The sequence below is a fragment of the Macaca thibetana genome, chromosome 5 (genome assembly GCF_024542745.1).
Source record: "Macaca thibetana thibetana isolate TM-01 chromosome 5, ASM2454274v1, whole genome shotgun sequence".
Taxonomy (NCBI): domain Eukaryota; kingdom Metazoa; phylum Chordata; class Mammalia; order Primates; family Cercopithecidae; genus Macaca; species Macaca thibetana.
This window is the reverse complement of record NC_065582.1, coordinates 177,161,305-177,179,055: the sequence shown is the minus strand read 5'-3', so window position 1 is coordinate 177,179,055 and position 17,751 is coordinate 177,161,305. Positions and strand designations below refer to the sequence as shown.

Genomic DNA, 17,751 nt, shown 5'->3' with positions numbered 1-17,751 from the left:
TGAAATGCATACTCAAGACTCTTTAAGAATGAGCCACTGATAAAAAACAATATAGTTGTAACTTGTGTAACATTTCATACATTTTTTTCAAGCACTGCACCATAATTAATTTGCGTCAGGCTTTCCAAATTAGAAAAGCTTCACTTATAGAACTTCTTTCCAGTGGGAGTTTTCACACCACTTTTCAAGTAAATGTGAAAACCAAAAATATTCTTGCAGTTTCTAAACTATTAGAGTTTTAATCCTGTGTACGTTCTTGTATTTACAAGGTCCAGCCAGCTACAGTCTGCATTTTCCTATGTCCTTGAGTGGGTATGAAAGAAAGGAAACGTTCCCACATTCTGGACATTCAAAGGGTTTTTCTCAGGAATGAGCTGATGTCTTCAAACGGAACTAAGACAACTGAAGGCCTTACCATAAATTTATATTCAAAAGGATTTTCTCCACTGAGTCCTGCCAAATCTTCAAAAACAGGAAAATTTGAAGGCTTGACCACACTTCCTACATTCTTAAGGTTTCTCTACAGTGTGAGCTCTTTCATGTTTATGAGGGAATGGGAAAGAGTAAATTTTTTACCACATTTCTTAGATTCAAGGGGCTTTATTTATTTTTTTGAGATGGAGTCTCACTCTGTCGCCAGGCTGGAGTGCAGTGGCACAATCTCGGCTCACTGCAACCTCTGCCTCCTGGGTTCAAGTGGTTCTCCTGCCTCAGCCTCCTGAGTAGCTGGGATTACAAGCATATGCTACCAACCCAGCTAATTTTTGTATTTTTAGTAGAGACGAGGTTTCACCATGTTGGCCAGGATGGTTTCAATCTCCTGACCTCGTCATCTGCATGCACAGGGCTTCCCCCCAACCCCCGTGGCTTTTTATGTCCTTGAAAAATAACTAAGACAACTGAAATGTGCCACCATGCCCAGCTTTTTTTTTTTTTTTTTTGAGACAGAGTCTTGCTCTGTCGCCCAGGCTGGAGTGCAGTGGTGCAATCTCGGCTCTCTGCAAGCTCCGCCTCCTGGGTTCACGCCATTCTCCTGCCTCAGCCTCCCTAGAAGCTGGGACTACAGGCGCCACCACCATGCCCGGCTAATTTTTTGTATTTTTAGTAGAGACGGGGTTTCACCATGTTAGCCAGGATGGTCTCTATCTCCTGACCTCGTGATCCGCCCGCCTCGGCCTCCCTAAGTGCTGGGATTACAGGCTTGAGCCACCGCGCCCGGCTGAGGATGCTCCTTTGTTCCTACAGGAGTATGTGATTAGTTTGTCTGTTGGCTGGTAGGGAACTGAATCATGTGACACTGACTGGTAAGACTGCAATACTCTAAAATACAATGTATAAATTATAATACTACAATACCAAAGGCATCGATTAAAAGCCCAACACTATCATATGTGACTGAGAGACTGCATGCTTCCTCCCTCAGATTGGTTACAACATATTGTCCTATCACAATTCTCTCTCCTTCATTCAAAGTGAACGATCCAAATAACAGACAGAAATAGTAAAGAATAAAGGGTAACAGATGCAAAGAACTCACGAGATGATACTCTATGGTAAAGTTTATGTACTTAGGAATTAATACCAACTCATTATTAGCAAAAAATAAACATCTTTACATCAAGAGTAGTTTTTCCTTTAATAAACAAAGGTGGAATGTGTATAATGGACAAGAGATAAACAAAATTTGTCAAATGAGGCTAGTAAGACAATCCCAACAATTCACAATCATTATTCACTGGTCCATTAATCACAGGGCAATACATACAAATGAAACTTACCTGGCCGGGTGCAGTTGCTCATGCCTGTAATCCCAGCACTTTGGGAGGCCAAGGCGGGCAAATCATGAGGTCAGGAGTTCAAGACCAGCCTAGCCAACATGGCGAAACCCTGTCTCTACTAAAAATACAAAGAATTAGCTGGACGTAGTGGCAGGCGCCTGTAGTCCCAGCTACTCAGGAGGCTGAGGCAGGAGAATCGCTTAAACCTAGGAGGTGGAGGTTGCAGTGAGCCAAGATCACACCACCACACTCCAGCCTGGGCAACAGAGTGAGACTCCATCTCAAAAAAATATAATAATGAAATAAAAAAATTAAACTTACCTACATATTAGAAAAACATCAAAATTCAACCATGAATCCAGCACATTATCAGATGAATAGACAAAAATTCTACCAACAAACTTAAGAAAATACCATTATCTATGAAATTCAAGTACTACTGCTTAAAGAGCATTGACAGAACTCTCACCTCAAGGTTTCCCTGCAAAACAAGGTGAAATGCATTCTCAAGACTCTTTAAGAATGAGCCACTGATAGAAACAATATACTTGTAACTTGTGTAACATTTCATACATTTTTTTCAAGCACTGCACGATAATTAATTTGCGTCAGGCTTTCCAAATTAGAAAAGCTTCACTTATAGAACTTCTTTCCAGTGGGAGTTTTCACACCACTTTTCAAGTAAATGTGAAAACCAAAAATATTCTTGCAGTTTCTAAACTATTAGAGTTTTAATCCTGTGTACGTTCTTGTATTTACAAGGTCCAGCCAGCTACAGTCTGCATTTTCCTATGTCCTTGAGGGTGTATGAAAGAAAGGAAACATTCCCACATTCTGGACATTCAAAGGGTTTTTCTCAGGAATGAGCTGATGTCTCCAAATGGAACTAAGACACCTGAAGGCCTTACCACAAATTTAAACTCAAAAGGCTTTTCTCCACTCCGAGTCCTCCCAAATCTTCAAAAACAGGAAAATTTGAAGGCTTGACCACACTTCCTACATTCTTAAGGTTTCTCTGCAGTGTGAGCTCTTTCATGTTTATGAGGGAATGGGAAAGAGTAAATCTTTTACCACATTTCTTAGATTCAAGGGGCTTTATTATTTATTTTTTTGAGATGGAGTCTCATTCTGTTGCCAGGCTGGAGTGCAGTGGCACAATCTTGGCTCACTGCAACCTCCGCCTCCCGGGTTGAAGTGATTCTCCTGCCTCAGGTTCCTGAGTAGCTGGGATTACAAGCATATGCTACCACACCCAGCTAATTTTTGTATTTTTAGTAGAGACGAGGTTTCACCATGTTGGCCAGGATGGTCTCGATCTCCTGACCTCATGATCCGCGTGGGCTTCCCCCGAACCTCCTGTGGCTTTTTATGTCCTTGAAAAAGAACTAAGAGAACTGAAATGTGCCACCATGCCCAGCTAATTATTATTATTATTATTACTTTGAGATGGAGTCTTGCTCTGTCGCCCAGGCTAGAGTGCAGTGGTGCGATCTCGGCTCACTGCAAGCTCCGCCTCCTGGGTTCACGCCATTCTCCTGCCTCAGCCTCCCGAGTAGCTGGCGTGAGTCACTGTGCCTGGCAGTATTTTATTTTTTGTAGAGACAGGGTTTCACCATGTTGCCCAGGTTATTTCATATTGTTTTAATCCAGGCTGGTTATGAACTCCTGGGCTCAAGCAATACACACACCTTGGCCTCCCAAAGTGCTGGGATTATAGGCTGAGTCACTACACCCAGCATCTATATCATGACTTCTTTCATGGCGAGTAAGGTGACTGGAACGAGTGTAGGCTTTACTGCATCTCTTACATTCATAGGGTTTTTCTCCAGTATGAATTCTTTCGTGGAGGTGAAGGGAACTGAGGCAACTGAAGGCTTGGTCACATTGTTTACATTCATAGGCTTACTCTCCAGTATGACTACTTCTATGGTTACAGAGGGAACTCAAACGACTAAAGGCTTTGCCACATTGTTTACATTCATAGGGTCTCTCTCCAGTATGAATGCTTCCATGGTCATGAAGGGAAGTGGAACAGCTGAAGGCTCTATCACATTTGGTACATTTATAGGGTCTTTCTCCAGTGTGAGTCCTTTCATGCGTCTTAAAAGAACAAGAAAATCTGAATGTTTTCCCACATTCCTTACATTCGTAGGGTTTCTCTCCAGTGTGAGTTCGTTCATGTATTAGACAAGAACCGGAAACAGTGAACGCTTTACCACATTGTTTACATTGATAGGGTTTTTCTCCTGTGTGAATTCTCTGATGTCTTTCAACTGAATTGAGAAAATAAAAAGCTTTACCACATAAGCCGGATTTCCACTGTGCATTATCCTGTGTCTTATAACACCTGGAACAGAAACGAAGAATTTCCCACACTGTTCACATTTATATTGCTTCTCTCCATATGGTTTGTATCCTGAGTGAGCTAGGATGTGCCTATTAAGGAGGGAATGACGTACAAAGACTTTTCCACAAATACTGCATTCACATTGTTTTCATCCAGTAGAAATGTTCTCATTCAGATCAAGATTTGGAATTTGGCTGACAACTTGTCCATCATACTGACTACCTTCTTTGCTTTCACACAGTCTCTGTACCATATGATTTCTGTAAAAAAAAGACAAGCACATTATTATTGCTTGGTTTTATAACTTTCTACTTATTAATAGGTCTTGGACTTACACTGCTACCAATACCAGGGAAAACGCATTTTTTTTTTTTTTTTTTTTTTTTTTTGCCATGACTGAATTATTTGAAAGTAAATGGGTTACTACTGAAAATACAGCTACTACCTGCACGGCTGTGACCAAAATAGTCAGATTCACATACACAATTTTGTAGTACTATTTTCAAGTAAACTGTTTTTCAAACACTGACTGCTACACTCAAGTACGTTACATTTTGGGTGAAATTTTTCTAAAAAGAAATAAATTTCAAGTGACTCTTATTTGTTTTGATTGCTTGTTTTTAAGCTCATGACATGCTAAGATTCCTTCAGATGACTTTATTTCCTCTTCTCAGTACAAATTATCTTATATCTTTCCAAGGTTTTTCGAAGTGATCTTCAATATTCTGGTCTTTCCATTTGTTTCCTAAAATGCAGACCCACAAAATTATCATGAATTATTACAAACTATAGAAACATTACTACATTTAATGTTCATTGTACACAGTGCCCATGCCTGATTTCTTCACCAAATCATTCCCTTGCCACATTCCAAATCACAAATAGCACTGAAGATAGGGAAATACTTCTGTAATTAAGTGAAATGTGTTGTCGTTCTCACCTACAAAAGCCAGGTTCCTGCAGGTTTCCTGCATCACTTTTCTGGAGAGATTCTTCTCAGAAGAATCTAGCAAAGCCCATTCCTCCTGGGTAAAGTTCACAGCCACATCCTCAAAAGCCACGGAGTCCTAGAACATTCCACACATGTGGATAGACGGATGGGTGAGACTGACAGCACTGGGAATCTATACTCAATTCATAAGCTATTTACATGATTCTAAAATTTCCAAGCATTTATTTTATGACTTGTCACAACTCTTACTCTGTTCACACATACTCCCCCCGACACAGCAGTACGAATGCTAGAATTGAACTATTCAAAAAGGCAACAGCAAAGTAGAAACATCCATCTCTTTAGAGAAGCCAAGAAGTAAGATGTGCTGCTAGGAGTTACCTTTTAACTTCACTTTGTACATTTCTAGTATCTGCCATAATAAAGTCCTACCTGATGTGCATAAGTGAGTTAATATTATCAGTCCTGAGACTACTTATTCTTAAAAACGGCTGCTCGCAAAGTTCAGTCTTTGTATTAGTAACTTACATTTTGAAAGGGATTCCACCAACCCAAGTAATAAGAATGACTCACTGCATCTAAATGGCTTATGCAATATATTTGCCACAACTTTTTCTGCTGAAGTTCTGTTATTTTGTGTCACTGCAGCGGTGCTTAGGGAACCAGACACCAAAACACAGTCTGAACACTAAGTGTTCAATGAGTTTCCCTGGTAGACAATGTTTTACATGTGCTGTCACTTGTTAACTGGGGAGTTGAGCCCATCCCATGTGATTACACCAAGACAGAATAGGCTTATTAAATTTAATTGAGAAGTAAATAAAACCAATAATTGATATTTAACAATACTAAGACAACAATTTTTAAAATTTGTATTGCACAATGTCAAGGCAGAAAGGAATAAGAGGAAATATGACACATGTTTTTTAAAATGACATTAATGTCACCACTTCCAGATGCTAATCCTATGAAATCACATAAATTCCCAAATCAGGGAATTTAAAACATTAGGCAAGAAAAACTACTTTTTCATATGTAGTAAAAATGACAAATGTCTAATGGTTTTTAGTCCTCTAAAAAAAGAGTGATGGCTTGTCTAACATACTTCTAAGATTTTCAAATGAAAATATTCAGGACAGGACAGTATTAGCAGAGAGATGAGCAAGCAGACCAAGGGAAAAAAGTCTTAATGACCCAGCATTTATATGGAAAGTTGAGGAATGATAGAGTAGGCACTGTAGAATAGAAAAAGAAATCATATGCACTTTAAAATGTGAGGTAAACCAGGCTGGCACCTACTTGGGAAAATGCATTGCATTCTTCTCTATTCCATGAACAATAATCAACTTATTACATATCAAATATGAAAGATAAAACCAGAACACTTTCAGAAGTCACAGGAAGATTTTTTTTTTTTTTACGAAGGATTAGGCAGAATTTTTTTATGTAAGAAAAAAGTGATAAAGAAACAGACAAACTCAAACATATTAAAATTTAGGGAATAAAAAGAAAATAGAGTGGGCCGGGCGTGGTGGCACACGCCTGTAATCCCAGCACCTTGGGAGGCTGAGGCGGGTGATCACCTGAGGTCAGGAGATCACCTGAGGTCAGGAGGTTGAGACCAGCCTGGCCAACATGGCAAAACCCCGTCTTTTTGTTGTTTGTTTGTTTGTTTGTTTTTTGAGACGGAGTCTTGCATTGTCGCTTGGGCTGGGGTGCAGTGGCAAGATCTTGGCTCACTGCAACCTCCACCTCCTGGGTTCAAGCAATTCTCTTGCCTCAGCCTCCTGAGTAGCTGGGATTACAGGTGCCTGCCACCACGCTCAGTTAATTTTTTTTGGATTTTTAGTAGAGACAGGGTTTCATCATGTTGGCCAGGCTGGTCTGGAACTCCTGACCTCGTGATCTGCCCACCTTGGCCTCCCAAAGTGCTGGGATTACAGGAATGAGCCACCGTGCCAGGCCTAATACCCTGTGTTTACTAAAAATACAAAAATTAGCTGGGTGTGGTGGTGGGTGCCTATAATCCCAGTTACTCGGGAGGCTGACACAGGAGAATCACTTGAACCCGGGAGGTGGAGGTTGCAGTAAGCAGAGATGGCTCCACTGCACTCCAGCCGGGCTACAGAGCAAGACAGCGTCTCCAAAAAAAAAACAAAAAACAACAACAAAAGAAAACCTCAGATATTTAGATACCAGGATACAGATGTGTCCACTGTCATAAATTCTTCACCATGCTGCAAGAGGGGAACTGACATTCTGGTGAATCTTTGTAAATCATCAATTTATCTATCACACTTTTATTTCACCGGTAGCATTTACAAAGCTAATTCCTACAATTCCATTTGAAATTACCCTTAAAAAGAACAGAACTTTAAAACTTACTACACTCACTCTGGGGAAGAAAGAAATATGGAGTTTTAGCAAATAAAATACATCATTTTACCTTGCCTCTTTGGAAATAGTATTTTTATCTTTCAAGCTGTACTGACAAAATGTATCTTATTGTCAATGAAAACCTGAAACTCAAATAAGCAGACAAGCCTTTTCAAGGTAACAAACTCAGGGAGAGGCAGTGCTGACTCCAACACAGACCTTTCTAAGTGTCACGGCAGGCCATTCTATCACTCGGGACACCCATCCTGTTCAGTAAAGTACTCAGTGACCACCTAGGAGGCACTGGCACTGCTCTTTGTCCTCCTGTGCGCCTTAAGTGCATTTTAATATTCAAGTTCTTGCACGTCCTCTCTGGGGTGGGTTTTCCTTGCCCTTTGGGACAGTTTTTCTCTCTTCACAAGTCTCAGACAATCTAGAGAGCAGAAATCATTTCTGCCTTTTCCTCTCAATATCAGCATCCGATTGGCAGACCATCGATGTGTCTCCGAGGAATAAAAACTCGGGCTGGAGGAACAATTTTAATGACCTAACTTTAATGACATTACGTTGTATTGTCCATTAATTTTAATGTCCTAAAATTTCAATAACCCTAAGGCGTCACCATTTTAGATGAAACTATACCAGGAGATTCCTCTAAGGCCAAGAGCACCCAGCTGCTCCCCTGAGAGACTCTACCCCCTACCTCAGGCTGTCCTTGGCGATGAGATGACCCCGGGGCTGATACTCACTAGACCCTCCAATAGACATGGCCACTGTGGGTATCCTGGGTCATCCCCAGACAGTTTTAAAATGCCAGGACTAGGAAAAGACAGGAGGGTGGCTGAGGACACAACACCCTGTAAAGTTTTCACGGGGAGACCTCAACCTAAACACATTTTGGTCATATGTACACTTAGGAAGGATGAAAAGAAGAGAGGCACAAAGATTTTTTTTTTTACAGTAGAGTGTCAGATGATTTATTCTCCACTTTCCTCTCATGTAAAATGCTTGGAAACAGAAAAATATTTTGGCCAAGGTGGCTCACGCCTGTATTCCCAGCGCTTTAGGAGGCCGAGGCGGGCGATCAATTAAGGTCAGGAGTTCGAAACCAACCTAGCCAACATGCCAAAACCCTGTCTCTACTAAAAATACAAAAATTAGCTGGACGTGGTGGTGGGTGCCTATAAGCCCAGCTACTTGGGAGGCTGAGGCAGGAGAATCGCTTGAACCCGGGAGTCAGAGGTTGCAGTGAGCTGAGACTGCACCACTGCACTCCAGCCTGGCGACAGGGTGAGACTCTGTCTCAAAACAAAACAAACAAACAAAATATATATATGTGTGTGTGTGTATATATATGTATGTATGTATGGTTTGCTTCCTCATTAACCTTATCAAAGCCTCTCATTTACGCCCCTCCTGTGGACCCCAAACCACAAACCATGACTGCGGTACCCGGTTTGTGAATCACCGTTTGCTCAAACACACCGTTTAACGTTTAAACAAAGTCTCAGGTTAATTTTAGGGGGAGAAAGGTGGGACTGGAAGCCCACGAACCACAGTTCCTCCCACGCTGGAACCCCCCTCACAGTGTCGGGGCTCTCCCGGATCACCCTCCAGTGGTCACCGTACTACCTGGGTGGGGGAGGCGCGGGGTTCCCGAAAGGGCTCCGGCCGGCGGAAGTGGGGCCCGCAGGTACAGACAGGACCCAGGGGTCCCGCTGCCCGCCCCGCCCGGCCCTGCACAGAAGGGGACTGAGGCCCGGCTGCGCCGCGGCGACTCGGTCCGCAGGTTCCGCAGCCGATGGCTGGCTCCAGCAGGTTTCAACCAGCGCTCTTCCCCACTTCAGGAAGCCAGGCGCAGTCCACTCACCATTCCTCGGCTCCCCGGATGTCCCGGAGTCAGCGAGGAATGTCCCAATACCCGCAGGTCACAGGGTGGCCGAGGCTGCTGCGGAGCCACCTGGGCCTCCCAGAGCCAAGAAGTAGCAGCGGAGACTCACAGAAAGAGCCTACTGCGGCCAAGGGCAGACAGAGCGCCCGCCAGCCGGATCCCGGAAGCCGCCCTCTCCTTTCCGGCGGCGCGCCTGATTGAACGCTCCCCGCCCCAACGCCCCTGATTGCAGGGGGCTTCAGGCCCCGCCCCCTCAGGCCCTGAGTGACAGGAGATTGCGAGCTCACGCGAGGCTGGCTGAGGCCAGAAAGACCGTTTTGGCCTAGGGGTTTGTAGGGGGTGCGTCCTTCCTGCCCTGGGATCTCACCATGCAAGGACATTCCCAATTAAACTTGTGTAGAAGAAGATTATAGCTATTTGTGCATAAAATATATATAAAATTGCAAGCAATATAATGACAATTCTGTAACTGCCCAGTGGGTTCACCTTGCCCGCTACCTAGACAGAGCCGGTTTCTCAAGAGGGGGGAATAGCAAGAGAGAAGGAGTAATTCACGCAGAGTCGGCTGTGCGGGAGACTGGAGTTTTTAATTTAATTTTATTTTTCTGAAACAGAGTCTTGCTCTGTCGCCCAGGCTGGAGTGCAGCCTCGGAGTTTTATGATAATTCAAATCAGTCTCCCTGAGCATTTGGGGATAAGAGTATTTAGAAAGTTTATTTTGCCAAGGTTGGGGATGCTTGTGCATGACACAGCCTCAGGATGTCCTGATGACAGTGGCCCAAGGTGGTCAGAGCACAGCTTGGTTTTGTTGGAGATAAATGCTCGGTGCCGCAAAGTGAAACCAGCACTCAAGCGAAAGTTTTCTCAGCCACACAATTTACTTCTGCAGAAGCGTGCTGCTCGCATCAATCACAATCGCAAGAGCACACGGAACAAAGGAAAGCGGGGGTTTTTATTCCTAACGCAATCCCTACCTCTGGCATGGGCTGGGGCCAGACCTCAAGATCTAAACCGACCCGGTGGGCTATTTGTGAATATTTTCCCAAATAAGGAAGGGGGAAAGGGGATGTGAGTTACAACGGTGGGACGTGTTGTTTCGAAGGGAGAAATGGGTGCAGAGCAGGTAACCAAGGGAACAGATGTGAGTTATTGATTAGAACTGATGGGAAGGTTGTTTACAGTAACTAAGGGCAAGGAGACATGGAGAACAAGAAAGTTGAGTTCCAGAACAAAAAACAAGAACGTTAACATGCCAAACCTTGGAAGCGAAACTGACTGTATCTGACAGTTTTATACATTTTAGGGAGATAGGAGACATCAATCAACATATGTAAGATGAACACTGGTTTGATCCGGTACAACCTGAAGCAAAAGTGGGTCAACTCGAAGCCAGGAGGGGGCTTCCAGGTCACAGGCAGGTGAAAGAAACTCTTCTGAGTTTCTGATGAGCCTTTCCAAAGGAGGCAATAAGATATGCATGCTTCTCAGTGAGCATAGGATGACTTTGAATAGAATGGGAGGCAGGTTTGCCCTAAGCAGTTCCCAGATTGACTTTTCCCTTTATCTTAGTGATTTGGGGGGCCCAAAATATTTTCCTTTCCAATTTCCCCCTTTTGTTTTAAAAATATTTTGGAGAAAGCATTTTAGAAGAAAATCAGTCTCTGGTGCCAGGTTTTGTCTGATTTCTCATGGAGTAGCTGGGATTACAGGCGCGCGACACCACACCTGGCTTTTTTTTTTTTTTTTTTTTTTTTTTGGTAGAAACGGGGGTCTCCCTCGGTTGCCCAAGCTGGTCTCTGGTGCCCAAGGCGGGGCTCCCCGTAATGTCTACAAATAATCCAGTGAAGGAACACCAGAGAGTGGAAAGCGGAGGACGACCGAAAAAGGACTCCCCAGTAGGTTTTCACTTCAAGCTCTAGGGTAAGTAGGGAGCTCGGAGAATTCCAGGGAAACCTCGGGAAAATGTGGGTCAGGCTGAGAGTAAGTTCGCGAATTACTTAAGCCTTGTACCGCAGTTACTGCGCCGCGGAGGGGTAATTGTGAGTACCCCAAATCTCACATCTTTGTTCCATCTGGTAGACAAGTATTCTCCTTGGTTCCCGGAATATGGAACCGTCAATGTAAAAGATTGGGACAAGGTGGGATCAGACTTAAAACGAGCACAAGAGGGCCGCGATATTCCCGTCTCTGCTTGGTCTGTATGGTCGGCAGTTAAAACAGCACTGGAGCCCTTCCACACTGAGGAGGAGGAGGAGGAGTTCCAGGATGACATAGGAAAGTTGAATAATCAGGAGTCTAATTATCAGCTAAGTTAACCGTGACAGTCTAGTTTAAAAAAGGGCGAGAAACGGGAAGGTATGTATGCTAATCTCCAAAAACGTATAAAAGAAACAGTGCCACCTACTGCGGCTTTAGGGGAAGGTCTGGAATGGCCGCCCCCAGGCCAGCCTTAGGAATTTTTGGAAGGGGAGCCTGACAGGCGCCTTGGGGCTCCCATTGTTGCAGGCCCCCCCCAGTAACTATGGTGAAGGGAAGCTTCAGGCTTGTCCAACAGCCAATCATGATGAGGGAATGATCCAGGCTTGCCCATCTGTTAATTATGGTAGAGGAATGCTGCGAGCCGGTCCAAATACAAATGATGACACAGGGACAATCCAGGCATCCATTCGCCAGGCACAAGAAATGGGGGATTTGAATGCTTGGCAGTTTCTGGCAATTCTTTCGCCAGCTGAGGAGCCCAGAGAACTTGCTCAAGCATGCTGGGAGCCATTTCCTTTTAAAATATTAAAAGACTTAAAGCAAGCAATTGGACAGATGGGCCAAATTCTCCTTATGTTCATTCCTTGTTACAATGTGTGGCTTATAACAGACGTTGAATACCTACAGATTGGAAGGCACTAGCCCGATACACCCTGTCCCCCTCTGAATTTCTCCAATTTAAAACCTGGTGGATGGATGAAGCAACAAATCAGGCACGCAGAAACGCTCGAGCCCAACATCCCGTTAATACCACATCTGATCAATCGCTTGGAATCGGACAGGCATGGGGTACTCTAAATCAACAGATGGTAATGGGTGATGAGGCTGTTGATCAGCTCAGAACTACATGCCTAAGAGCCTGGGAAAAGAATTCACAACCTGCTACTGCTTATCCTTCTTTTAACACAGTTCAACAGGGTCCAAGGGAGCCTTATCCAGATTCTATTGCCCGTTTGCAGGATGCGGCTCAAAAGGCTATTTCCGATTCTCATGACAAGAAAGTGATCGTTCAGCTGCTTGCTCATGAAAATGCTAATACAGAAGGTCAGGCAGCAATTAGACCTATTAAGGGAAAGGCAGATCTAAATGAGGGAAAAACTTTAAGTGAATACATTAAAGCCTGCGATGGCATTGGGGGGCACCTCACCCATCGCGGGGGGTGCCTCAGCCCACTGCCATGTGGATGGTAACAGTGAGGAGGAGAGAGGGGGTTGCTATTACTCCCCATTACGATGTGGATCGTAAAAATGACTCCCCCCTGCAATGTGTGTCCATTATTAGCAGTTTTTTTAGTTCAGGATATTAGGAACAATTTCACAGGTTGTGTGTACACAGCCTGCGATAGGAGAACGAACACCATCCTCTGCACCTCCGGATATTAGGAACCATATCACACAATGGGTGTACACTTTTTGGGAGATTTGGGGTAATGTCGTCCTGTGTTTCCCTGAACAATCAGAGACACATCGCCGGGCGGCTGTACACCTGCTACTCTCGGCAGGAACATCATACTACTGGAAATTAGGAACAATATCACAGACTGGGTGTCAAGCCACTGTCATATTGGAAGTAATATCATGCTCTCCCCCACAAGTTATAAGGAACAATATCACAGGGGGGTGTGTACCTTCTCCGGTTGTGGGAGTAGTATCATCATCTCTTCCTTTAGATGACAGGAACAATATCACAGGGTGGGTGTACACCTCGTGTGTTTTTGGAAGGAATGTCATTCTCTCTTCTTCTAGGTTTTACAATTCATATCATAGGCGGGGTGCACACCCCTTGTTATATTGGATGGAATCTCAATCCTCTTTCAACTTGTATCTCATCCTCTTTCAACTTGTATCTTTAGAACAATATCCCATGGGGGCTGTACATCTCTTCAATATTGGTAGTAATGCCATCTTCTCCTTTCCTGGACATCAGAAACAAGATCACAGGAGGGGTGTACACGCCTTGCAATATTGGTAGTAATATCACCTCTCCCCTGTGGTTATTAAGGACAAAATCCCAGGGTGGCTGTATGGTTCCTACTTTATTGGGAGTAATATCATCCACTCACACCCTGGATATCAGGAACGATATCACAGAAGAGGTGTCCACCCCCTTCGATATTGTCGGCCATGTCATCTTCTTCCCCCCTGGATATTAGGAATGATACCCCAGGGTTGGGGGCGGTGTACACCCACTGCGATATCGAAAGTAAAATCAGCCTCTTTCCCGCTGGATATTAAGAACAATATATGGGGAGCAGGGTGGTTACACCCCCTGCGATATCGAGAGCAATATTCTTCTCTCTCCCCTGTACATTAGGAACTACATCACAGGGGTATGTACACCTTCCGCGATAACCGGATTAATGTTGTCCTCTCCCCCACTGAATGTCAAAAACAATATCACAGAAGGGTGTACACCCCCTGCGATATGGCCAGTAATATCATCATCTCTACCTTTGGATACTAGGAACAACATCACAGAGGGTGTGTACACTCCCCTGCTATATTGGACATGATGTTTTCCTCTCTTCCTCTGGATATTAGGAACAATATCCCTGGTGGTGGGAGGTGGAGTACCTTAAGAACAATATCACTGGGTGGGTGTACACCCCCTGCGATACTGGGTGTGGTATCATCCTCTCTTCCCTAGGATATTAAGAACAGTATCACAGGAGGGGTGCACAGCCACAGCCTGCAGGACCCTGAGGAGCCCTCCTTCTGCTTGGAAGCTGAGGACGACTGGGAGGACCCAGAGGCCCTGAGCTCACTGCTGCTGTTCCTGAACGCCCCCGGGTACAAGGCCAGCTTCCGTGGCCTGTACGACGTGGCGCTGCCATGGCTGAGCAGCGTGTTCTGCAGCTTTAGCGACAAGGAGGAGCTGACTGGGCGCCTGGCACAGGCCCGAGGGGCGGCCAAGAACGCTGGCCTCCTCATGGCCCTGGCCAGGCTCTGCTTCCTCCTGGGGCGGCTGTGCAGCAGGAGGCTCAAGCTGTCCCAGGCCCGGGTGTACTTTGAGGAAGCACTGGGGGCCCTGGAAGGCAGCTTCGGGGACCTGTTCCTGGTGGTGGCTGTGTACGCCAACCTGGCCAGCATTTACCGGAAGCAGAAGAACCGGGAGAAGTGTACACAGGTGGTTCCCAAAGCCGTGGCCCTGCTCCTGGGGACGCCGGCCACATCTGCAGCACCGAGGCGGAGGGGGAGCTCCTGCAGCTGGCGCCGCGGTGGGCGGTGGGTGGCCAGAGCCTGCAGGCCGAGGCCCGGGCCTGCTTCCTGCTGGCCAGGCACCACGTGCACCTCAAGCAGCCCGAGGAGGCCCTGCCCTTCCTAGAGCGGCTGCTGCTTTTGCACAGGGACTCGGGAGCCCCAGAGGCTGCGTGGCTCTCAGACTGCTCCCTACTCCTGGCTGACATCTACAGCCGCAAGTGCCTGCCCCACCTGGTGCTGAGCTGTGTCAAGGTGGCCTCATTGAGGACACAGGACTCGCTGGCCGGCTTGCTGGGGAGCGTGAACCTGGTGCTCCAGAATGCCCTCCAGCCCCAGAGCCTCCCCACCCAGACTTCCCACTACCTCAGGCGAGCGCTGGCCTCCCTAACCCCGGGCACAGGCCAGGCGCTGCGCGGCCTTCTCCACGCCAGCCTGGCCCAGCTGTATAGCCACCATGGCTACCACGGCCCGGCCATCACCTTCATGATGCAGGCGGTGGAAGCCAGTGCTGTTGCCGGAGTCCGTGCCATCGTGGACCACCTGGTGGCCCTGGCCTGGCTGCATGTGCTTCATGGGCAGAGCCCGGTGGCCCTGGACATCCTGCAGTCTGTCCAGGATGCAGTGGTGGCCAGTGAGGACCAGGAGGGTGTGATTGCCAACATGGTGGCCGTGGCTCTGAAGAGGATGGGCCGGACTAGGCAGGCAGCCGAGGGCTACTACCGCGCCCTACAGGTGACTCGGGACCTGGGCCAGCGGAGGAACCAGGCAGTGGCGCTGGCCAACTTCGGGGCCCTGTGCCTGCACGCGGGTGCCAGCAGGCTGGCCCAGCACTACCTCCTGGAGGCCGTGTGGCTGTTCTCGAGGCTGCCCTGCGGGGAGTGTGGCCGGGACTTCACCCACGTGCTCCTGCAGCTGGGCCACCTCTGCACCCGCCAGGGCCCGGCCCAGCAGGGCAAGGGCTACTATGAGTGGGCCCTTCTGGTCGCTGAGGAGATGGGCCACGTGGAGAGTGAGTGCCCCGGTTCCTCCTGTGTGCCTTCTGGGGCCACTCGGGTCAGGGCACACCTGGGGTTTGTGATTCAGAAACAAGTGGTGGTTTTTCCACCATCGAAAGTGCTGAGTCGTGGCCAACAGCAGATGTTGGCAAGAGCCCTAGAGACAGGCGGTTCCAATGCAGGGCCAGGCCCTCTGTGCCCTACTGGGGCAGCCAGCTCTTCCCGGTTTGCCCAGGGACCATCCTGCCTTGAGCACTGAAAGTCCTGCATGCTGGGAATCCCTAGACATAACCCTGGGATCAAGGCAGGCTCTGCTGAGCTGGGACTTGGGGCCCCTGCATGAGCCAGGCCCTGAACGGCGGTTCTTGTGCCCGTGTTATCTGCTTGGTATCTCGGCAGCCTGTGCACCTGTCATCCCACTTCACAGAGGACACAGGGGCGGGTGATTGCCCAAAGCCGCAGAGCAGTTCATGCAAAAGCAGCTCGTTGTGCAGAGTGTGCCAGGCCCCACCCACAAATGGGGCTTGTGGGGTCCTCGGGTGGCAGGGGCTGAGCATGGGAATGTGAGCTTCAGGCCAGAGAAGCCACAAAAGGGTGAGTGGCATGATGGCGGGGCAGCACTTGGCCCCGGGTTAGGGAAGCCTCTTCAGTCTGGGACCACAGGGTTGAGAGGATTTAGTCAAGTAATAGGTGTGGGAGAGGGGCTGGTGGTGTAGCCTGTGTGAAGGCCCAGGGGTGAGCGAGTGGGGGTGAGTGAGCGGGGATGAGTGGGGTGTGAGTGGCGGTGAGTGAGTGGGGGTGTGATGGGGGTGAGTGAGTGGGAGTGTGAGCGGGGATGATGAGTGGGGGTGAGTGAGCGGGAGTGTGAGCAGGGATGAGTGAGTGGGGGTGAGTGAGCAGAGGTGTGATGGGGTGAGTGGGAGTGTGAGCGGGGATGAGTGGAGTGTGAGTGGCGGTGAGTGAGTGGGGGTGTGATGGGGTGAGTGAGCGGGAGTGTGAGCAGGGATGAGTGGGGTGTGAGTGGTGGTGAGGGGGGGTGAGTGAGCGGAGGTGTGATGGGGTGAGTGAGTGGGAGTGTGAGCAGGGATGAGTGGGGTGTGAGTGCGGGTGAGTGAGCGGAGGTGTGATGGGGGTGAGTGAGCAGGAGTGTGAGCTGCGGGGATGAGTGGGGTGTGGTGGTGAGTGAGTGGGGGTGAGTGAGCGGGAGTGTGAGCGGGGATGACTGAGTGGGGGTGAGTGAGCGGAGGTGTGATGGGGGTGAGTGAGCAGGAGTGTGAGCGGGGATGAGTGGGGTGAGTGGTGGTGAGTGAGTGGGGGTGTGATGGGGGTGAGTGAGCGGGAGTGTGAGCGGGGATGAGTGGGGTGTGAGCAGGGGTGAGTGAGCAGGGCTTATGCAGGGAGGTGCAGAGTTGGGAGGGGGTGGGTTGGGTGCTGGATGGTGAGAAGCTCTTCTGGAGAGCTAAGCAGGGCCTGGGGCCTCAGGCTGTGGCTTGGTCTTTTCCCCAAGAGCACTGGGGAGCCATGGAGTGCTATGGAACAGTCACTGCAGACTGAGCAGTGAACAGACAGTAGGGGGGCAGGGCTGTCCGAAATCTAGGCCGCAGAGGATAGATGAGGAAGTTGAGTCCAGGGAAATGGCTGAGACAAGGGATACTGTTGTGGGTCCCCTCTGCCTTGCAGCGCTTTGTCCATCCTCCCAGGATGGACGTCATGGCGTAGTGAGACCACTCAGAGGTGCCTCCTGTGGCCTGGCCCAGAGCCCCAGGGGCTGTGGCCAAATCTGCCCATTTCCCAGCATAGGCCTGGCACCCACTCCTGGCCCTAGGAGGGATGAGATTTTGGAAAGGACCATGTGAAGGGGCCCCGGTCCCACACATCTGCCCAAGGAGGGGTAGGGGGTTCAGACCCAGGCTTCTTCCCCAGGGGCATTCTCTGACTGGAAGGAGACCCTCC

General features: G+C 47.9%; 3 protein-coding genes across 6 annotated transcripts in view; 2 read left to right on the top strand and 1 right to left on the bottom strand.

The window, feature by feature from the left end:
* The window catches only part of NSG1 (neuronal vesicle trafficking associated 1), a 556,677-nt gene that overhangs the window by 209,532 nt on the left and 329,394 nt on the right, over window positions 1–17,751 (bottom strand). The window lies entirely within an intron of this gene.
* Window positions 13,033–16,057, top strand: LOC126954467 (SH3 domain and tetratricopeptide repeat-containing protein 1-like). The gene is given in 4 exon segments (XM_050789971.1): window positions 13,033–13,100; window positions 13,839–13,932; window positions 14,250–14,766; window positions 14,769–16,057. Coding segments are annotated over 4 exon segments (1,968 nt in total).
* Window positions 15,942–17,751, top strand: part of TMEM128 (transmembrane protein 128) — a 26,690-nt gene continuing 24,880 nt past the window's right edge. The window contains exon 1 of the mRNA XM_050792220.1: window positions 15,942–16,392. Within this exon, the coding sequence (XP_050648177.1) occupies window positions 16,269–16,392 (124 nt within the window). The 5' untranslated portion in view covers window positions 15,942–16,268. The remainder of the gene's footprint in view (window positions 16,393–17,751) is intronic.